Here is a 16947-nt window from a genome sequence, read left to right on the forward strand (position 1 = left end):
ATAAGCTGCAATACCTGTGGGAGCTGTAACTGCAGTCTATCAATTCAACTCTTTAACGATCCATGTTCGAATGACCTCAATTAAGTAACTCTTACCTGTGCCACCTTCACCGCTGATATAAAGGCGTAATATTTCCTCCTTGGAAGTCAAAATATGTTTCACTTTTTCGAATGTTCTCTTTTGATCAACATTCATTTGGGATATCATGGCATCCAAATCTACATTCTTTGTTACTTTTTCATCAATATCATGGAATTCTTTCATAGCTATTTTGCCTTCCTTTGGATCATTCCCAACTTGTATGCCAGGTGACTGCGTTATCTCTTCATTAGATTTTTCCAGTTCATTACGAATTTTCTTGGAAATGTAATCTATTCCTCTTTGGAAATCTTCCATTTGTTTAGAATATTCACAAGCCTCTCGCAGGGACTCTTTTTCATTTTCAAATGCATCAGTATAAGTCGAAAAGCCTCTTTTCAACTCGTCTGTATCTCTCCATGGTTTGAACAGGAGTAATAACGTGAAGAAATATTTCTCAGGTTCAGTATTGATATCGTTTCTCCAGTGATTGATCAAATAACCTCGTTCACGTCTTTTCAAGAATAACGAAGAACCCAGAGTGTAGTATTTCACATCTTTAGCTTTCGGTTCTGATCTGACTAGATCATACCACTTGCAAAATTCGTAAAGACTTATAGACTCGAGCTCTTTTGGTCGATTGGGATAATGATCATTAATCAATGATGGACAAAATATATCTGTAATATGTCTTTAATGCCTAAAGGAGGTTAGGCGGTGTATGAGGTGAATTTGAGAGTGAATTTCTGTGGTTCCCGGTAGCTTAGTCGGTAAGAGTGCCCGGCGCGTATCTGGGAGACCCGGGTTCGATTCCCGGCTGGGTGAAGCGGAAATTTTTTCTCTCTAAATTCTAATTCTCTTAGAATTCTTTAATGCCTAAAGGAGGTTAGGCGGTGTATGAGGTGAATTTGAGAGTGAATTTCTGTGGTTCCCGGTAGCTTAGTCGGTAAGAGTGCCCGGCGCGTATCTGGGAGACCCGGGTTCGATTCCCGGCTGGGTGAACCCGGGAATCCCTTTGTCTAGCTTAGCGATTTCGTCGTGATTTTTACTTTTCGATTCCGTACCATCCTTACATCCAACCACTTAATAGTTGTATTAGAGTCTGTTCCGTATAAAGAAATTGATAACAGCGTATCGGAGGCTTCAAGAGCTCCGATTTCTCGATTGTGGAGAGCACGCATTCTAATATTCCATAATTTTTGCCTTACAGTTTTCGTTGACGTTGCTTCCTTTATAACTGTTGAAGACTTCGAGACTTCATATTTCGTTGAATATTTCGTGCAGTATTGTGTCAAGAGTGATGATGATTCTCCAATGAACTGGATATCCATATTTCCTTCCCATGCTATGAGAATAGCAGGGTTGTAATCATTAGTGTTAATTTCTTTTTCGGTTCGTGGAAGATCATAAAATCTCGATATGGTTTTGAGCTTCTTTCTTCCAGCAATTGAAATGGCAGGATCCCGGAGGATGAATGTGTCGGTTACAGGGCGAGGAAAATCAAATCGACATTTGTTTGTTATTTTCCCAGACTTCTCCTTTCGCGTGCGTAAGCAGTAACTGTTCCGTTTATGATTTTGATGTGTGATAACTCGGCGATGTAAAGTCGGTGAGATTTTTGGATCAGGTGTTTTACAAGTCACATATTTCAATATAAATTCTGCCACTTCTTCATTTGAATTAATTCCAACAATTGGTGCGTCTTTGACCCACACTAATAAATGGAAATGGTGAATGCCTCGGCCTTAATATTCTCTTCGCCAAAAATAATGGTCAATTTCACCGATAGGATGACTATCTGATTGTAGAAAATCGAGTAAAGCGTGGAATTTCATATCAAGAAATCGAGACACTGAAACGGGATCCGCTGCAATGACTTCACCATCAGATAATTTGTCCAAATACGGCGTATTTTTTCTGCGGATATATAAGACTAAATCTTTCCAATGCCATTCTGCAGGGCTAACTGTGAAAAACCATGTAGCAGGTCCATAGTGTCTAGCCATACACTTCAAATTATTTCGGGGCTTTCGCCAGTATTGTTCAGAATTACGAAGCCGTTCGAAAATTGTGTTCATGTTCCCGTCAACATCTCCCGTTTGTATTCCCTCAAGATACCCCCCAGCTGTATATTTTTGCCGTGGATTTGTCACGTGCAATCTGTGATAGATACCACTGTTGATTTGCCTTATATTAGTGTTATTCAAAAGATAGAACAAATACTGTTGATTCAAACGGAAACGTGCTGTCCTTGAGCAAAGACGCATTTTTATATACTCCTGATCCGTAAGAGGGTCGTTACGTCCTTCCCATTGCCCATTTTGTCCGTATGGATATAAATCTGGGAAACATAGTAAATCTAATTGTTGCATATTATAATTCAGTGGTACGTCTCGTACTTTTTTCATTTGATATAAATTACATGCACTCACTCTATTACACTCACTCTTTTGTCATGCATAGAATAAATTGTGTATTGTTCAAAACGTGACGTTCGATCTAAAATTTGAGTTAACATGGGAGATACATGAGCACTCTTTTTATCGAGAGATTGAATGCAACTTTCTTCTTTTTTTTCATTATCATCACTCAAAGATTGAGATGCTCTCTCATTGATCACATCAAGGCCTGCTCCGTCGATTGCTGATGAATTTTCTTTCAGTTCTCCTCTATTATTTGTTGGAGGGGAAAGACCTTCATTTGCAGCATTACCCTCTGCTTCGCCTTCGTTACCTTCAACGTCGGATTGAGTTTCACAATCATCTTCTGTATCACTTTCTCCTGACTCAATTGGATACTCAACATCATCAGCTATTAACAATTCCATCAAATTTTGAGCTGATTCAGGCAGTTTAATATTCGCATAGACTGGATTATTACGTTGCAACCATTTGAGGGCTGTGAATACTTTCTCCAGATTGACTAGGTTTTGCCAAACGACCTTAGCTTTGTTAGGGATTCCTCGAATCAAAATGTACAATTGGTGATCTTTATTAATAGGATCAGTTGTTGAAGCTATTTTCTCCAGAGTTTCAGAAATTGGTAACGGTAAGTGAAATGTTTATCCCACCAATTTCTGGACTCGCATGGAATGTGGTACGTTTCTTTTTTGAATGGTTCCCGCTCTTTGCACAACTTGAAATACCTTCGCTCTCTGGATGAGTATTTTCTCGTAATCATTCAAATTCTTCATTTCATCTGGAACATTAGTATGATTCAATATACAAGTTGGTGGTAATTTATTTTTACGCAATTTCCCTAAACAATAATCACATATATAGTCGCTCGAGAAAGACGTATGCTCCTTCACAAAATTCTGTAAGTCTTCCTAATACTTCGATGGGATTGGACTATGTAATCTATTAATCATTCTAACGGAACTTTTTGGATGCAATTTTTGGCACGATATACAAGCGTATTCGGCCATACCTCGTTCGTTCATGGCTAGGAAAGCACTTTTATACTTTGACTGTATTTCATCTTCATTTAAATCATCGATTCCTGTCGAACGTGTGTCAAAGGATTGGCCTGATCTTTTTATCTCATTCGAGATCTGTCTCAATTTAGCTAGGTTCATTGAATCCAAAGCGTCATCCAAATCTTCTACCTTTTTGAATGTTTCATCGAGTTTATACAAGAGTCTTTTAACATTTCTCACGCTTGGAAAGTGAGACGATAGCATCTCCAAAGAAGACAATAATGAGTCACATGGATTTTGTTCAAGGTAACAATGGACCGGATGTCCTAACTTGTCTTCTGAATGTTTTGGAAAACAACGTTTCAAAAATTCTGGGAAAGTACGGAATTTTTGCGCTGCCAAAGTTTCGAGAAACTTTTGGTAATCTCCTAGTAAGCTTTCGTCCTGCTTTACTTTACAATACTCATTGCATACCCATTGTGTATATTTTCTTCTATTTCTCACCAGGAGTAATATATTCATTGCGTGTCCCTTCGAATTCATTTCAATTTTGAATTTCTTAGGGATCTCAAATACGTATATCATTTCGGAAAAGAAGGATTCTGTCGATGCTGCATACCTCGATTTTCCACAAAGATCAACTATTTTATTTCCATTTTTATTACCATTCTTCTCAGTAAGATGATAGTCTGCATTTTTTCGAAGTGTATCCGCCCAACGATTCAAATCCTTCAAGTAATTTTTTCGTTGTTCCACACACCATTTTACCATCTTTTGAGCTTCTAGTTTACTTTCAGCGTGAACAGTTCCGTCAATTTTGCTGATTACCTTTGTCAATTCTTCTACGTATTGCTCAGGACAGACTTTAGTTGGAATTGTTTCCGGCTTCACTTTACGATCCGTACAAGTACCTTTCTTCACGATGAATGAAGTTGGAGATTTTTTGTTGGTTTTTTCAGACACTTTCCTGTGCTTTTGAGGTGAGATTTTTGCGTTCTTCTTTGCTCGAATCTTCTCTTAGAGAATTATCTTTCTTCTCAACTGTGGCAGGTTCGGCAATCTCTTTAGGTCTATTCAAATCATGCAGCAATGACTGAGAACCTATCTCTTCACATGGCATGACTAACTGACTCTGTGTAGAGTATTCGTTTAAATCATTGATTCTCTTTTCATCTATATGTGAAAATGAAGATAGCTTCTCCGCCCTTACGCTCTCAACACAATCTGTAATTTTTGAAGCCTTTTTGTCCCTACAGCAACGTACTTGATATGCCTTTCGTTCTTTTTGTTGAATTTGATGTAGCGATAAGAGTGTCGGTGGATTGGAATTGGAGGTATGAGGAAATTGGGTGATCTTCATTGCCTGAAACATATTGATCAGGTGTTCACGTATCAGTGAGTAATCATATCTGATATACTCCGGTTTTTCCCTAAATAATAACGATACTGCAAACGCTACGGCAAACACACCACAGTCAACATGATTCAATTGGTTTTGTACTGATATGAATCGTACAGAATTATCCGAGATACTAAAGAAGGGATAAAGAGCGCGCAGAAATTTTTTGTGATCGTTATGTAATGAGCGCCTATTTAATGAGGTATAAATGAAAATATTCCTACCATCATAGAAAGAACACACCCAATGTCCATACTCTCCTTTCTGTTCATTATCATTACTATATAGAATCTGAATATTTTTCTTCGCAAGAGGTATGGGTGCAATTCGCTCGGGCCTCTGCAACAATAATGTATCTTGATGACAATAATCGGAATGATTTGATAATAACTTTCCAAAAAATTCCATGTGTTGACTTTTGAGTTGTTCACATCTACGAGTTATCTCTATCTACTCGAGACCAAGCGGCGAAACCTGCACCCCGCACCCCTTTGTGGCCTGGCGACGTTTTTTGATTGGGGGTTCTTTATCTTTGGACTTTTCAAATGATGTTTCATTGAAAACGCGTTTAGATTGAGATTCTCCAATGAAACGCCCATCGCCCGCGTTATTGTCATCATAAACCTCCATCGCGTGTGATTGATTCTTATCTCCTTGCAATCGACCGTTAGCGGTCTGACTTTGGTCGATATACTACGGAAGATTCTGATGATTCTTTACGATGGTTTGCTGGTCATTCGCTTGCAGATTCTCTTTATCTTCTTCTAGAAGTGATACGAATTCCATTTCTTGATGAGTGGAGATTGGTGGGTTTTTTTGTGTGGCCTGAACTTGGACCGAAAAATTTCTGAGAACTGGGAACTCAGAGATTTTCCCACTATCGAAGATATGCAATAAATGCTCTCGCATTCTCAACGCATCATATGTTATTGTTCCAGGGTCTTCCTCGAACGCAATCGACACGGCAAAAGCTTTTGCCAAAAGCCCACAGTCATACATATTTTGCTGTTGTTGAACTTTGCAGAACTTCACGCCCAGTTTATCAGTTGGATAGAATGGGTATAGGGCTTTCAAATATTCAATATGTTTGATCGAGTTTGCGTCTATTATCAGAATCATAAATATAGATAGAATTCCCGTCATAATATGTACAAATCCAGTGTCCATTACGCATTTCTGCAGCGTCTTTATCTGAAAAATGTCTACTCATACTATGCAACAAATGTACATGATTCTTACGCGGATTGATCGGTTCCCTAAAACCCGGCAGCTGGAATTTCCAAGATTCTCGGAATTCGAATTGAAATTGTTGATGTAGTAATTGCGCAAAGTAGTCAATCTCATCATCAGATAACCAACCTTCTCGTCCCCTTGTTAATATTAAATTGCGATTGAACAAAGGCATGATTAAATAAACTAAAACAATTAAGTCTCAAAATTTATTCAATTTATTTAGTCACTCTTGGTGAATGAAATTCTACACACTTAACAATAATACTGCCACACATTAACGTCAAATGAATTGATAAACACAGCTTGTGAATAGCTGAAGATGTTATAGCAACAGCTTCAATGAGCTGAGGGAGACAGCTTACGAAAGCTGAATCAGAAATGATAATAGCTTAGAGAAGCTGAAAACACAACTTGTGAAAAGCTGAAAATCAGGGGAACAACAGCTAAGAGGAGCTGAATATGTCAACAACATAGCTGAGAAATAGCTGAACAAACTGTACAGCTGATTGAAAGCTGACAAGAGCTAGAAGAGCTAAGAAAGAGCTGGGAGTTGAGAAAAAAATAGGCAGGAGTTGCTCTTTGGGAAGAAACTGCCAGAAATAAAATAACAAATAAATAATAAAATAAAATAATAAATTAAATGAAAACAGGAAAGTAAGAAAGATGAGAAAAAAAAGAAAACTGAAGGAAGAATAAAGAGGAAAAACACGAAATAGTATGAGATTTGATGAGAGAAAACTGAAAGAATGGAAAGGTCAAAGGAAGAATGCGAGGAGAAAGATACTACTGATGAAGAAAAGAAAGATAGTAAATAAAAAATATAGGTTAGAAACCTGAAACACCTCGGCTGGGGATAGAAAACGTAACCAGATCACCTACAATGAAAACACAAAACATAAATACGAGAAAAACCGATCAATATTTCTTGAGTCGACATAATTAACTGAAATAATCATTTTTTTCTCATTTATTTACAAAAGTCTTACTCTAACACAACCAACTGAAGTATCACACAACACTGCACGACACGTGACTCGTCAATCAAGAGTCCAGTCGATTCTGAAATCAATTTACAGCGCTATCTGACGCTGTAAATCTTCTCAATTTTTCTGTAAAACTCCCGAATTTTCTCGAAAATCCGTGAATTTTCCCAATTTTTCGATAAAACCCCCGAGTTTTCTCGAATTTCCTCGAAAATTCCTGAATTTTCTCAATTTTTTGTTAAAACCCCTGAATTTTTCAATTTGTCTATAAAACCACCGAATTTCTCGAACTTTCCGAACAAGCCATGAATTTTCTCATTTTCCTTAGAAAATCCCCGAATATTCCCGAACTTTCTAGAAAACCCTCGAATTTTTTCAAAAACTCGAGAATTTTCTAGTTTTTTCCAGAAGGTTCTACAATTTTCTAGAAGTTCCTACGTTGCATACTGAAAAATGCAACGCAGCGCAATAAATTATAGCCTATGTTATAAAGGGGACCCTCAACTAATTAACAGTGAAAATTACATTGAAATCCATTCAGTCGTTTTTATTATGTAAGAAGAAGATAAGAAGAAAAAGAAGATTATGAAAGATGGAAAAGGAGATAAGAAGATAATAATAAGAAGAAGAAGACAATGGGAACAAGGGACGCAGAGGAATTATTTGACGAGAGATTTTACAAGGTCCATTTTTTTATTTCCAAAAATCTGCACAAACTTCTTCTAGTCTTCATTTTTATTTATCATTACTTTTATTTATCATTACTTATCATTACTTATCATTATTTATCATTAGTTCACATTTTAAATCACATGTTTCTATTTTTTAAAGTTTTTTTTAGAATAAACTTTTAACCAAGTTAGGTTTTAGACTCTACATAGATTAATTCACATTTTTTCTTGTTCAATCATAAGAAATATTTTGTATGATAATATTTTATATTATTTTATATCACATTTTTATTTTTACTTCAAAGCGAAGATAAAACTAGTCACGTACGAGTCATAGCCCACATAAACTAGTCAGTTTAATTTGTACTTTTTATCTTATATTTTGAATATTGAAGAACAGGAATCTGTAACAGGAAAAGAAATGATTATTAGTCATTATTATGATCCCAACTAACTCATTGGTATTGGGAAAAATAAACGTAAACTCACCATGAGGACCGAAGAAGTGAGTGAGATAGGGACCGTAGAAGGAGAGAGAAGAGTTAATTAATCTCTATAAAAGAAGTTGAAGGAAGCCCCTCCTCCTTCCGCCATGAATTCCGCCATCTCCCTTAGATTCAGTCATTTTTTTATGATATCTCTAAATCACAGAGGGATAGCGGAATTCTTATAGAGACCTTTTCTGTAGAACAGGACTAGATCTACAAAAATTGTCCTTAGAAAAATGTTGCCATCTATTGAATATTAATGTAAGGAATATAGGGTGTGACTGTGACAGGATTTAGATTGATAACACCTGTGTACAAATAACTCGACTGTTCAGTTTTATTGCTGAGACACGACTGACTCAAAATACATAGTTCTATTGACACGAGAGTGTCGACAAGTATTAGTGACTGTTATATTAGGCAGAAGGCCTCTTTGTATTGGATGTATGGTTCCAACACCTTCCCTCAATGAGCATTCAGACTAATTCCAGTCTTTTAGTCCTATCCCATCAACCAATGTTTTTATTCGTAGTCTGTTTAATGGTTTGGTGAGTAGATCTGCCAGGTTGTCCTCTGTCGGGCAGTACTCAACGTGAATGATATTCTTCTGCTCTAGTTCCATGCAGTAGAAGTGTCTTGTGTCGATGTGTTTTGCCAGATTGCTGGATCCTCCATTCCTCAGGAGATTTATGCAACTTTGATTGTCCTCGTTCATAAGAGTTGGCTCCGTTTGCTCCTCGTCCATGAATTTCAGTATCTTCCTGATCCACTGAAGTTGTTTTGAGGCTTTTGATAGAGCCACGAGTTCTGATTCTGTTGACGAATTGGTGACGCAATCTTGGCGTTTACTGCTCCAGTCGATTGTCCCACCAAACAGCTTGAATAGGTATCCACTATTCGATTTCCTCGTGTCCTTCGCTTCTGCCCAGTTGGCATCTGCGTACCCAATGAGTTCTCTCACTTCAGTTTTTCCACCAAGCCTCAACTCATAGTTGATAGTGTGTTTCAGGTATCTGCAAACGCGTTGCAACTCGTTCCAGTCGACCTGTCTAGGCTCCTTGATTTTTTGACTCAGAATTGCGACTGCTGCTGCTATGTCTGGCCTTGTGTTCACTGATAAATACAATAGTGTACCGATCAGTCGATGATACGACTCGTTGACAATCACTGGTGAATCCACCCTTGCCTTCTCATATCCTGGATCCATTGGATACATCGATTCTTTTGCCTGCAGTAGTTTCGTTTTTCTCAGTGTCTTCTGGATGTAGTCTTTCTGGCTGAGATAGAAGTCTCCATCCTCGTCTCTTCTTATCTCGACTCCTAAATACATTTTTGGTTCACCTAAGTCTGTGATTGTGAACTCCTCATTCAGAGCTCTCTTTATTTCCTCGATTCTCTCAGTTGATTCACTAGCTATCAGCATATTGTCCACATGTACTGCCAGATAGTCTCTTGGTGTTTCCTTGGTGCGATACAGACATCTATCTGCCATCGATGTTTCGAATCCCAGACTCTCTAGCACTTCGTTCAACCTGTCATGCCATGCCTTCGCTGATTGTTTCAGCCCATATAGACTTTTATTTAATCGACATCCCCACGATATCTTCCCCTCGTCGACGTAGCCAGGTGGCTGCCTCATATAGATGATTTCCCGTAATATCCCATTCAGGAATGCCGTCTTTGCGTCTAGATGTCTGACCTCCAGACCTCTTTCTCCTGCTACTGACAACAAAATTCTCAATGTTGTGTGTTTGATAACCGGGGCAAACACCTCGTCGTAGTCGACGCCATATCTTTGTGAAAATCCCTGCGCGACTAGCCTCGCCTTGTAGCGATCAGGTCCCCCGTCGGCGCTTTTCTTCGATTTGAATACCCACTTGCATCCAATTGGCTTCTTCGATGCTGGTATGGGTTCCAAGTCCCACGTCTCGTTCAAACGAAGTGATTCGATCTCTTCATCCATCGCTTGTCTCCACTGTGCTGCGTTTGGCCCTTCCAACGCCTCTTTCCACGTTGTAGGCTCTCCACTGTGATCATCTTCCTCGCTGACCTGGTCCATATCAGCGTTATCTTCCTCCCCGCTGATTTTTTCCAAGCTGTTTTCGCTCTTCTGCCCGAGCCTCTGGTTTAAAGGGATACTATCCTCATGTTCTTCCGTTGAACTTGATGAGGGTTCACCTCTGGTCTCCACGTTGTTCATCTTACTCTTTCCTTTTCCTAGCGATGGTCCTTGCTGTGGTGACGGCTGCGGTGTTTTAGCGATGTCTTCCCCTTTTTCTTCATCATCTCCAGTGCTCTTTGTTGATATGTGTGGTACCCACACGATTTCGGGCCTAGGCAATGTCCCCCTTGTCATCACCCTTTCCGTAGTTTCCGTTTCGTCAAGTCCGAATTTGACTCTTTTCTGACCGGTTTGTCTCTCGTTCTCAATGAATACTACATCTCGACTGGTGATCACCTTCCCTGTGTCCTGTTCTAATAAACGATATGCCTTCGACTGTAGCGAATATCCAATTAAAATACACTCACGTGCCTTCTCATCCATTTTCCTTCGTAGATGCTTCGGCTTGTGAGCGAAAGAACGACATCCATAGACCTTCAGGTTGCTCAGGTCCGGCTTCACTCCGTGGAATAGCTCGTATGGTGTCTTCTCCCTCACTCTCGTTGGCAATCTGTTGTGGACATATCCAGCTGTGATCACGGTTTCCCCCCAGTACTGATCAGCTAGCCCTGCGTCGATCATCATTGTCCTGGTAGCCTCGATTAATGTGCGATTCATTCGCTCGGCCACTCCGTTCTGCTCAGGAGTGTACGGAGCTGTGAGTTGTACCTTAATTCCTCGTTTAGCATAGAAATCTGTCAGATCGTGGCTCATAAATTCCCCGCCTCGGTCTGACCTGAAGCATTTCGGTGTTTTATTGAATTGTGTTAACATGTTCGCGACAAAGTCCTTGATGACTCTCGCTGCACTCGACTTTTCTGTCAACAAATAGACGAAAACGTAGCGACTATAGTCGTCGATCAGCGTCATCAAATACCTGCGCCCACCAACAGTTCTCGTTGGCATTGGACCACACAAATCCATATGCACCAGCTCCAATATCTCTGTCGTTTTGCTATTCGATTCCTGAGCAAAAGGTTTTCTCGTTATTTTCCCTTGTATACAACTTTTACAAACCTCTAACTGGCCGCACTTCATCATGTGCATTCCCTCAGCCAATTGTTTGTCGAATAATTTCTGTATCGCATTCGCATTACGATGTCCTAGCCTGCGATGCCATACGTGGATGCAGTCAGTACTGTGGCTGGATGCACTGCATGCACGTTCTGTTTTTCCTTCTCTCAAAACGTACATTTCGTTCCTGACATCCGCAACTGCCACCTCCTGGCCATCTCCTCCATAGACTGTGATCATTTCCTTCTCGACCACCATTTTATACCCCAGACGATCCATGACTCTTATTGACATTAACCCTGCATCAAATGACGGAACGTATAAAACTTGGTTCAATTTTAATACCTTTATTTTTCCCGATGTCAGATGACACATGACTTCTCCTGATCCTATCCCACAGACATCACTGGTTTGTTGATTCGCAACTTTGACCTTCGACCTATAATTCCTGTCTAACTGTTGGAAAAATTTTTCGTCGTTTGTCATATGCCTTGTTGCCCCTGAATCCAAAACCCATTGTCCCGATAGACCAGAATTATTTTTTGAAATATTCGCTGAATAAGCTGAATAGGCTTGTGTTATGTCATTGTCGTTATTGTCTGTGTATACCTCGGCTTTCGTTGCCTTAATTGGCCGTTTGGCCTGTTGTTGTGATTTGAACTTTGGGCATTTCCATTTCTTGTGCCCTTTTCGATGACAAATGAAACATTCTATCTCTGAATTGTTTACCTTCATCGCTTGCTCTGTCGACCCATCCGATAATCCCCGGCCTTGTCGTCGTTTATGTTCGTTAAGAAGAATGTTACGTACCAAAGCCATGGTCAATTCCTCCTCAGGTCGAGTATCCAACGCTGTTACTGTTGGATTCCACGAATCGGGGAGACTCCCCAGAATCATCGCTACCTGCAGATTCTCTTCCAATGTCTGCCCCAGAGACGCCAGCTTATCGACCAGATTTTCCATCGCTTGGAGATGCTCGTCCACACCTCCACCTTCGGCTAGACGCAGACCGCAGATTTCCTTCAGTATCATGACTTTACTGGTCAAGGTCTTTTTCTCGTGATGTGACTTCAATTTTTCCCACATTTCCCTTGCTGTACTAAGTGGTCGAATCATACCCACTTGACCTCGTTCCACCAGTAGTCCGATGAGTCCCTGCGCTTTTCCGTCCCGTTTTAGCCATTGTGGAGTCAGTGCACCGCCCGATGGTGTCTCCTCCGAGACCACGTCCCAAACTTCTTCTTTCATCAGCAACATTTTCACGTCGAATTTCCATGTTTGATAATTACACGAATTGAGTTTCTCAATTCTGAACGCACTGTGAGTCTCTCCTGACGCCATTTCGAGATTTTAACTGTCTCCAAGCGTCCTCTGCTTAAATCTTTTCTTTCACTTCACGTCGACAATTTTAATGTTCCTTCTAATTAAAACTCGACAATTCCTTTTAATCACCAATTAAACAGCTCATTAAACTATTGAGCGGCCCATAACCTATTGAATATTAATGTAAGGAATATAGGGTGTGACTGTGAGAGGATTTAGATTGATAACACCTGTGTACAAATAACTCGACTGTTCAGTTTTATTGCTGAGACACGACTGACTCAAAATACATAGTTCTATTGACACGAGAGTGTCGACAAGTATTAGTGACTGTTATATTAGGCAGAAGGCCTCTTTGTATTGGATGTATGGTTCCAACACCATCTCCCTTAGATTTAGAGATATCATCAATCAAAAAATAACCTCAAAGTGAAGATCATTTTGTGATATCTCTGAATCTAGAAGAGATAGCGAAATTTTTATGAGAACCTTGTTTGGTGAGGAACTAGTTTAGGATGGATGTGGGATGAAAATGTGGAGGGAGATGTTGGGAAAATTATCGTAGGAGTTTTATAAAATTATCAATATATTTGGCGTGGGATCCAACCACTTGTCACTATTTCGGTACACTCTTTGGTTTCAATTATTGTTGAATGTCTAATTTTCACTGATATTGTCTCTTTCACCTTATCTCGTTGAGTCACTGAAATTTCTCAACTTAATCAACAAGTTGATGTACTGAACAAAATTATTAAGTTTATAATACTGTTTGACTGAACACTTTAGACCATTATCGTAACGATACTTCTACACTACTACCGACTGACTCTTCCGGGTGCCGCGCTGACCTGTGTCCGTTGACCCGAAAGTTCACGGAGATTTTCGGAGATGGCCGAGTTAGTCGACCGTGACCATTTTGGAGATTTAGGCTGTATTTCGAACAAACCTTATTCGTAGAACAGAAATAGAAAAACAAAAATGGTCCTTATAAAAATGGAGCTATCTCCCTTACATTCCATGATATTTGAGTAGAAATAGGGCCCATACCGAGCGTTTCTCTCCCCCAAGAATCTCCCAGCTCTGCGCCTGCCCCTAGCAGCACCTCTGCCCCTCCCTCTTGGAGGAGGCTCTTGAGGATCCTGAGCCAGTTGAGCAGCATTGCGTCGATCGAGACGCACCTGCTTCTGCAGATCAGCAATCTGTCGACCAAGCTGCTCCACGTGGTGGAGCAGAACATTAGGGTCTGGATGATGTGGGGCAGGGTTCTCTTGGTCCCTTGGCTCTAGTGGTGGCGAAGGCTGGCGTCGTGGTGGCGAAGGTGGAAGTGGGGGTGGAGATGGTGGTGGACGCTGGCCCAGGAATCTCTGAAAGAAAAAAAATGAATAAAATTTTGTTTCAACACTTTATCTCTGAATCTAAAGGAGATAGCGAAATTTTTAGCCCAATCTTTTTTGTAGATCTCATTCTGTTCTACAAAAAAGGTCTGTTTGAAATGCAACAAAATTTCCAGAACAATCTGGTCGACCATCGGCTTACTTCGAAAATCTCCGGGACCCTTCGGGTCATCAGCCATAAGTCACCGAAACACGCGCGTATCAGNACGCGCGAATCAGTTTAGGCTTAGCCTCTCACCGTACAAGTCTATCTCGGGCAAATCACCTGTACAAGTTTTATATTGCACCTCACCGAGTACAGTAGCTTCTTGAACCTCACCTAGCTCACTAGTAATCAAGTACATCACCGGTCTTTGTAAGATCACCGTTTTGTTCAGTACATCACCTCTGTTGATTAAATTCAGTTTACATTTAGTGACTTGACGAATTAACAGTGAAAGACAATTATCAGTATAATTAGACATTCAACAATTAAATTACCAAAGAGTGTAAATAGTTTTGACAAAGTGGTTCGATCCCACAAAATAAAGTGTGATTTTTTAAATCCGGGTTATCAGTAATTTTCCCAATATCTCCCTCCACATTTTCATCCCACATCCACCCTAAATCTACACTGAGAAAAAAATTTATTCCTTCCAAGAAAATGTTATTGGTGATATCTTTTTCATACTCTTAGTAGAAGAAAATGTCTCTTTTGGAACGTATTTCTCCAGGCCAGTCATTTCCAGGTGCTCCGAAATCAGTTCCAAGCGTGAGAATTATGGTGATCTATAAGAATATTCTTCTGCATATGACCTCGAAGAAACTCCAATAATAATTATTAACATTTGGAATTATTCAAATTTTCTTTACCTGAGAAAATCGCCAATTTGTAAAATCCGAAAGATATCGGAGAACATTTTGTCAAGGTCATATGTAGCATAATAATCAGATTGTTCAACATCACTGTAATTTTTGAGGATAGACTTGGACTCTCTGAAAATGACTGTCCTGGAAAAATTCGTTCTGGAAAAAATATTATCTTCTGACGAGAATATCAATCCTTGGCAGGAATAATTTTTTCTCTCAGTGTAGTCATTCACCAAACAAGGTCTTTACAAGAATTTCGCAATCTCATCCAGATTCCAAGACATTCGTCAAACAAAATCATTCATCATAAAAGATATTTTCATTACAATATTCAAATATTAAAATTCAGTAACGACGTCATGAACGAGCATAAGTTTAATTCCAGGCTGTGTTTTTGATGGATATCTCCAAATCTAATGAAGATTATTCATTAAAAACTCAGCCTGGGGTTGAACTTACGCTCATTAATCACTTCTCTACTGAATTTCAATATCTAAATGGTGTAATGAAAATATCTTTAAGGCCCGGTTGGATGGATTTTTGCCCGACATGTCCCTAGTAAATTCCCCAGAAAATTGTAAAAAAAAACATTTTCCGTTTCCACTAATTACGACCGTATGGTTACATAAAAAAAATCTGATTTTTTTTGAAAAAACAGATAATTTATTGCCTCTTAACGGAAATGGTGCCTTGAAGGGGGGAAATAGGTTTTTATATTTTTAATATTGACTAGAAAATAACGCAAAATAAACACCACCATCTCCCCTAGTCACACAACACTCGCGTGACACCCTGTCAATATGGCGACGGTAAATATAGTTATAAAGTTATAAGTTATAAACACTTATTTCAATTTTCACACACACTAGACACTCTCGCGAACTAATTCTCGTTAAAAAAACTACTTTTGACTATTTTTCGGGAGTTGTCCCGAAGGGATTAGACGCCGCTAACTCTCACAATCAGTGGAATCGGAATTGAAGCGATCAGCTGTCGCCATACTGTCTCGCTCAGTTATAGGAAAATGTGCCAGATGGCGCCACTGAAATCTCCGAAACTCGCCGTATGGAAATGAGAATTGTCGAGCGGATAGCTCAGGGGTGTAAGCCAATGAGGGCCCACGGGTACCAAGCATTCCTGCATCTCACTCCCACTCGTGGAAATGGAGCAACACACTGTATTGCACTTTCCTACAGCCATAACAATAATAATAACACTAATAATAATAATAATAATAATAATAATAATAATGATAATTGACAAAAACAACAAAACAAGTGAAACTCACCGTGTTTGCGCTAAATTTCGGGAAAAGCTACAATATATAGAAAATTTTTGAGAAAATTCGCCGATTCTCTAATCAAAAATCAGATTTTCAAAAACAAAAAATCTAACTCTCAATTCACAAAAACTCTCAATTCGCAAGTTGAGAGTTGAATTTTTGATTCTCAATAATCTCTCAATCTACTCTCAACTTTTTTTTAGAGTTGAAAATTGGATTATTGATTCTGAATAATCTCGCAATCTAATCTCCAGTTTTTCTGAGAGTTGAGAACTGGATTTTTTTTTTTACAATGGGATTTTTGATTCTCAATTATCTCTCAATTTATTTTCAGATTTGCATTTTGGAAATTGAATTTTTGATCATCAATTGCCTTTCAATTTACACTCAACTTTTCCACAGAGTTGAGAATTCTTTTTTTTTTAAAAAAGATGCAGATAGAGCTGCGAATGCATTACATGACCTGTCATTGACGGTCATATGACGAGACGTTTTCCACAACTGTCACAATTTCCCCACCCTTCTATGACCGTCACAATTGGTCAAGAAAAAATGACAGTCATTTTTTATCTATACAGATGGGAGCTCATAGTTTTACTATCAATTTTTCTTTGAATTCATTTTGCGTTAGCCTAATGTGCATTTTTAAATCAA

At 39.2% G+C, this 16947-nt stretch overlaps 1 protein-coding gene across 1 annotated transcript in view; it reads right to left on the bottom strand.

Moving 5' to 3' along the window:
• Nucleotides 1-13313: 13313 nt before the first annotated feature.
• The window catches only part of LOC107048462 (homeobox protein Hox-A10), a 12882-nt gene continuing 9248 nt past the window's right edge, over nt 13314-16947 (bottom strand). The window contains exons 2-3 of the mRNA XM_015271629.1: nt 13816-14132; nt 13314-13714 (exon numbers count right to left, since the gene is read on the bottom strand). Of these exons, the coding sequence (XP_015127115.1) occupies nt 13693-13714; nt 13816-14132 (339 nt within the window). The 3' untranslated portion in view covers nt 13314-13692. The remainder of the gene's footprint in view (nt 13715-13815; nt 14133-16947) is intronic.

The sequence above is a fragment of the Diachasma alloeum genome, unplaced genomic scaffold, assembly GCF_001412515.2.
Source record: "Diachasma alloeum isolate Michigan unplaced genomic scaffold, Dall2.0 Dall_scaffold_00193, whole genome shotgun sequence".
NCBI lineage: Eukaryota > Metazoa > Arthropoda > Insecta > Hymenoptera > Braconidae > Diachasma > Diachasma alloeum.